The following is a 5,000-nucleotide window of genomic DNA, read 5'->3' as shown; positions in this document are numbered from 1 at the left end:
TTTTCTCACCAATTCAGCTTCATGTGAGGTTTTGTGTCATAGAATTAGAACTTTTTGGAAGGATATGTTTTATACTTGATTGGGCAAATGTAGATATCATTATGATTATTACTATAATCCAGAATATACCTATGCTAATATTACATGATCTCTAAAGCCCAGAGAATATATGTCACTTCCACATTTGGTAATATATGCATAAATGCAAACTAATGGTGGACTTGTATATATATACATGTATTCCAGCATCTGAGCCCAAATTTGGAATGAGTATATACCTACACTCCAGTGTCAACGGGTAGATAGGACCCAATATCTTTATTCCACTTCTTTCAAATTTTACAGATTTTTCGATGGGATGATAGTTAGTGAATACCCTTATGCACTTCTTTCACACCGAGACAATTAAACATGGCTGGGAGTGGTTTGCTTAAACAGACACAGCCATATAGCATTTTGAATGTAGGCTGCTTTTAGTTTCCTGAGGTCACGGTCTGCAGTTTCCTTGGCTGACTGACCAGTCAAGCAGCCAGCCATGAAGGCGGTAGGCTCTTTTATTACATTATCATTGAGTGAAGGTAGTTGCCAGCCTGAAGACATTTGAGTGCTGTTACCTTCTCGGCTCCAAAGCACTTTACAGCTGTGTAATCCTATAAGAACATGAGCACTAGTATGATCCTTAATAATTGTCTTATGCTTTTAAAACTTGTACCATGATCATATATGCCTTCTCATGCTTCATCCTAAAATCGGTCAGATCTCATTGCATCTCTTCTGAGTGATGACCAATTTATGGTTCAAAACTTTATCTATGGTGAAGTTTTCTAGTAAATCTGGGTAAAATTTCTTCATAGGTTGTTTAACCCATTTGCTCTGGTTGACATGTTATCACGTCAGTGTAATATTTTGCTCTTTCTGGATGATGTTCTAGGACGTCAAGATATCTTCCTCAAAATGTATGTTTTACATCGTTACATATGCACACAATTGTAGGAATTTTCATTTGTATAGACACATTTTTATTCACTTGTGAAAATAATGTAAGCAAATACAAAAACCTCCAATTATCACCCTGTTGAAGGGGATGAGTGAGAAATGCTCTATTAAGTGCATCGTGCTGGGAGCTATCTCACTCTTCGTCACTTTGCGCACTTGTTATCTAGCCAGTGGGAGTGGCATTAAGCAAATGAAGGAATGGGTTAAAGACCTTGTTAGTCCTGAGGGATATATCTTTGTCTGCCAGTTTTGTCCTTGGGGACCTTGCTAGTGACAGCCAGTTTCAACAAATTTATAAAGCACTTGTTGTGACAAGATATGCCTGTAGCTTATGTTCTGCAGTTGTATTGTTGCACCTAAGTGTGGTGTTCTTTAATTCAGAATGTAAATTAATAGGCAGGTATGCATTTGAGACAGAAGGTCTAGGCTCTTGTTAAATGTAACCCTGGCAATGATATAGATATAGATAAGTTTATCACTTTGAACAAAGCAATGACTTGGAGGTGAGCAAAGATGTGAAAGCTTATTTACATATCAGTATTTATTATGAAAATGCTTAAAGATATCGAGGAAAGAATAGGGCCATAGATCGTGAAACTGAATATTAAATTTAATGCAAACAGGAATGTATGCACTACTCAAAATTGGGTTTAATGGCCATACTCTTGTTTTTGTCCTCCCACTCCTCACAGCATACACGGCACTGCTGATCTGTGTTATCCCATGATGACTCTTGTCTGGCTTCTCTTCTCTTTTTTTCCCTCTTCCCTTGCATCTTACCGTCACTCTTTTCTGTTTCCCCCTCTCCTTCAGCTCTCCTCTGAAGATTCTCTCTTTGTTTTCGTAGATCTTCCTGCACGTCATCAGCTGCCCTCCCCCTTGTCCCGGAAAGAATATGAAGCGGGCGTTTTCACCATGCAGGGATATCCTCAGCTGGAGGAAAAAGTATCTCTGCAGTTGCCTCAGAAATTAGGCCATTCGTAAAGAGGGGAGTGCTATAGGATCTTTCAAAGGTTGGTGTTGATGTGCCAGCCTCCCCCATATCAAACTAGCTGATATTCCGAATATGAGCCGCCAAATTTTAATAACTCGTATCCTCTGCATTCACCGTAATGGTTGATGTCGTTAAGGGTGACGGTTTGGTGGGTGGTTTAGGTTGAACACCATCTTGGAACTCTTCTCTGTTGCATCTGGTTGTGAAGGGCCAATATTCAGTTCAAGGATGAGCTTGTTTGTTGTAGGTTGAGGTTTATTGATTGTATTAGACTTAAATGGAGAAACTACACAATCAGGGCATATTTTTCTCAGTCACGAAGCTTGGCCAGTGGAAAGCTAAGGGTGGTAGCAGATGCCTTCTGCAATTTTCACATCATCCAATTGCAAATGCGTGAAAGAAAGGAAATTCCTGAAAGTTACGTCAAATGCATATTTTATGCCGCTCACCGGCTATAAACAGTGATTAACAGCAAAAAGCATTTCTTCATCCCATTTTATAATAAACATTGATTTATATATCATGTACTTGTGTTATAGATGAGAAAATATATAAGATTGATAGTGCTGGGCACTAAAATTATTATAATTGTTTCTGTTTTGTTTGTTTTTTTGCTTTTGTCTTTATGTGTGCTTTATGTAAACTTTTTTTATTTAACAATGTAACTATATATTCTTAGGCCTGTCTGTTTTCAGTTCATTTTCTCAAAATGCTTTTTTGAGTTCAAAGGAGAAGACTGGATGTATCAGAGGTACTGAATATTGACAGTACCTTCGGGATAGCATTGAAGTGTGCACAAATGTATTGAGTTGCTCCTTTGTACATTTTAAACTGTTTTTTTACAGGTATATGTATATGTAGTATAGGAAAATGAATAACAATTACAAGTTATTGAAAAGGTACCATTTTACACCACAGAATGGCTGGACACAGGAAACAACAAGAAGGCGGTGCAGGAGGCAGATAAGGTCTTGCGAAAACAGCCAAACCTGCACTGCGCACGGGTCCTGAAGGGCCTTGCGCTCCTACGGGTTAGCCGACGGGAAGAATGTGAGGCACTCATATCCTCAGTCATCAAGGAAGGCCCAACAGATGAGGCGACATTGCAAGCCCTCACTATATGCTTCAGGGAGATGCACCAGCGTGAGTGATATCATGTTTTCTCTTATGCTGATCTATAGAAAATAGAAATGCTGGAATATATATGCAATTGTGGCCTTTGGCATCTTAACCCATTCACGCCAGGGCGATTCTGGCTCTGAAAGGTCAGAATGCTGGGTTTTTGAACGCATAAGCCTAACGCCTCGGGATTCTCGGGCACACTAGCTGCGGCCCTGGGCTGTCTGCTCACTCACCCTGAGCACCGGCCTTGACCAAATATCTCGTTAAAAGCTTGAATTTACACACCAGAAAATATGTATTTCATTGCCAGGTATCAAATACAGACTGGACAGTAGACCATTTTAGTCATTTAACCCACAATCTATGAGATGTAGAATTCCAGCTTCCCACCAAGAGTCATGAAAAACGTGTATATACAAATGCAGCTACAATGTGTATATACAAACATAAGTATGTAGAATGTATTTATATGGGCAGAGACCATGACGGGATGAGATGTCATTTGTCAGGAGGGAAATATTCTGATAATGTGGGTCAATGTGCATGGGTGTTCCTGCAGTCTGATTCTCTCTCTTTCTCTTTCTCTCTCTTTCTCTCTCTTTCTCTCTCTTTCTCTCTCTTTCTCTCTCTTTCTCTCTCTTTCTCTCTCTCTCTCTCTCTCTCTCTCTCTCTCTCTCTCTCTCTCTCTCTCTCTCTCTCTCTCTCTCTCTCTCTCTCTTTTTCTTTTTTCTTTTCTTCTTTTCTCTCTCTCTCTTTCTTTCTCTTTCTCTCTCTCTCTCTCTCTCTCTCTCTCTCTCTCTCTCTCTCTCTCTCTCTCTCTGTCTCATATATATATATATATATATGTTACGCTCAATGTTAACCCTCTCGTGACGGGTGGTACTCTACTGTACCGCGCATTCTAGGCCCGTTCGCTGGGGACGCGATATGGCGTCGTTTATTTAACTGATTTAGGCCTATGTGTTCGAGAGCCCCGGCATTGTGACATGCAAGGCTGGAATGCCCCCGTCGTGAATGGGTTAATAGTTGTCTAATGTTTATATTGTGCAAAACCTAACCTACCTAACCTAACCTAACCAAACCAAACCATTTTGCCCAATATCTACATTAGGCAAATGTTGCCTAATGTACACGTTAGGCAACTATTAACATTGAGCGTAACATATATATCTTCTTCTTCTTCTTTTCTGTCTGTCCATGTGACTTGTTCTTTTATATATGATTCATACATTGTGTGTGTTGATTACATAGAATTTGTAGGATCAGCCATTTTTCCAGGAAATTAATTCACAATTACCATTTGTGCAGCGGACCAGATATGCAAGGTGTATGAAATGGCTGTGAAATCAGAACCAAGTAATGAGGAACTACTCTCGCATCTCTTCATGGCTTATGTCAGGATTGGAGATTATAAGAACCAGCAGCAAACTGCCATGAAGCTGTATAAACTGAAGCCAAAAAATCCTTATTACTTTTGGGCAGTAATGAGTCATGTCATGCAGGTAAGATTTTTTTTTTTAATAAGTTGAGTATTTTTTATTTTAGTGTAAGGAAAACTAGGGATTAAGATAAGACTTAGATCAATTTTTTAAAAGTCTGTAGCTTTTCACTGTGAGCATGAAATTTATGTTTTTGTTAAGTTTCGATATTGAGAGCTCAGAAGAAATTCTTTGTTCTTTGAACAGGCTCACAAATCAGCAGACCCGAAAGGGAAGAAAGTGAGTCTTCTACTAGCAGAGAGGATGGTCGACAAATTTGTCAAGGAAGGCAAGATTGAAGCTGAAGCTGAAGTCTTGACATATCTTCACATCCTGGAGACACAGGTGAGGTTATCATCCTTTAAGGGAACTGTCCCAATGGTTTCTCAGAGATTTTACCTTCCATGGAA

At 39.4% G+C, this 5,000-nt stretch overlaps 1 protein-coding gene across 5 annotated transcripts in view; it reads left to right on the top strand.

Annotated features, from left to right (window-relative positions):
- psidin (phagocyte signaling impaired) overlaps window positions 1–5,000 on the top strand; it is a 25,704-nt gene that overhangs the window by 6,804 nt on the left and 13,900 nt on the right. For 4 of the 5 annotated variants that reach the window (XM_086544694.1, XM_043015926.2, XM_043015925.2 and 1 more), the window contains exons 2-4: window positions 2,909–3,133; window positions 4,421–4,614; window positions 4,798–4,935. In XM_086544694.1, the coding sequence (XP_086400820.1) occupies window positions 2,909–3,133; window positions 4,421–4,614; window positions 4,798–4,935 (557 nt within the window). Of the gene's footprint in view, window positions 1–1,843; window positions 2,010–2,908; window positions 3,134–4,420; window positions 4,615–4,797; window positions 4,936–5,000 lie in introns of all 5 variants that reach the window. The other variant, XM_043015927.2, reaches the window with a different exon arrangement.

The sequence above is a fragment of the Penaeus japonicus genome, unplaced genomic scaffold, assembly GCF_977035675.1.
Source record: "Penaeus japonicus unplaced genomic scaffold, GWHDUDI00000001_assembly GWHDUDI00000015, whole genome shotgun sequence".
Taxonomy (NCBI): domain Eukaryota; kingdom Metazoa; phylum Arthropoda; class Malacostraca; order Decapoda; family Penaeidae; genus Penaeus; species Penaeus japonicus.
Note: the sequence above shows the minus strand (reverse complement) of the source record. Positions and strands in the feature narration are given on the sequence as shown.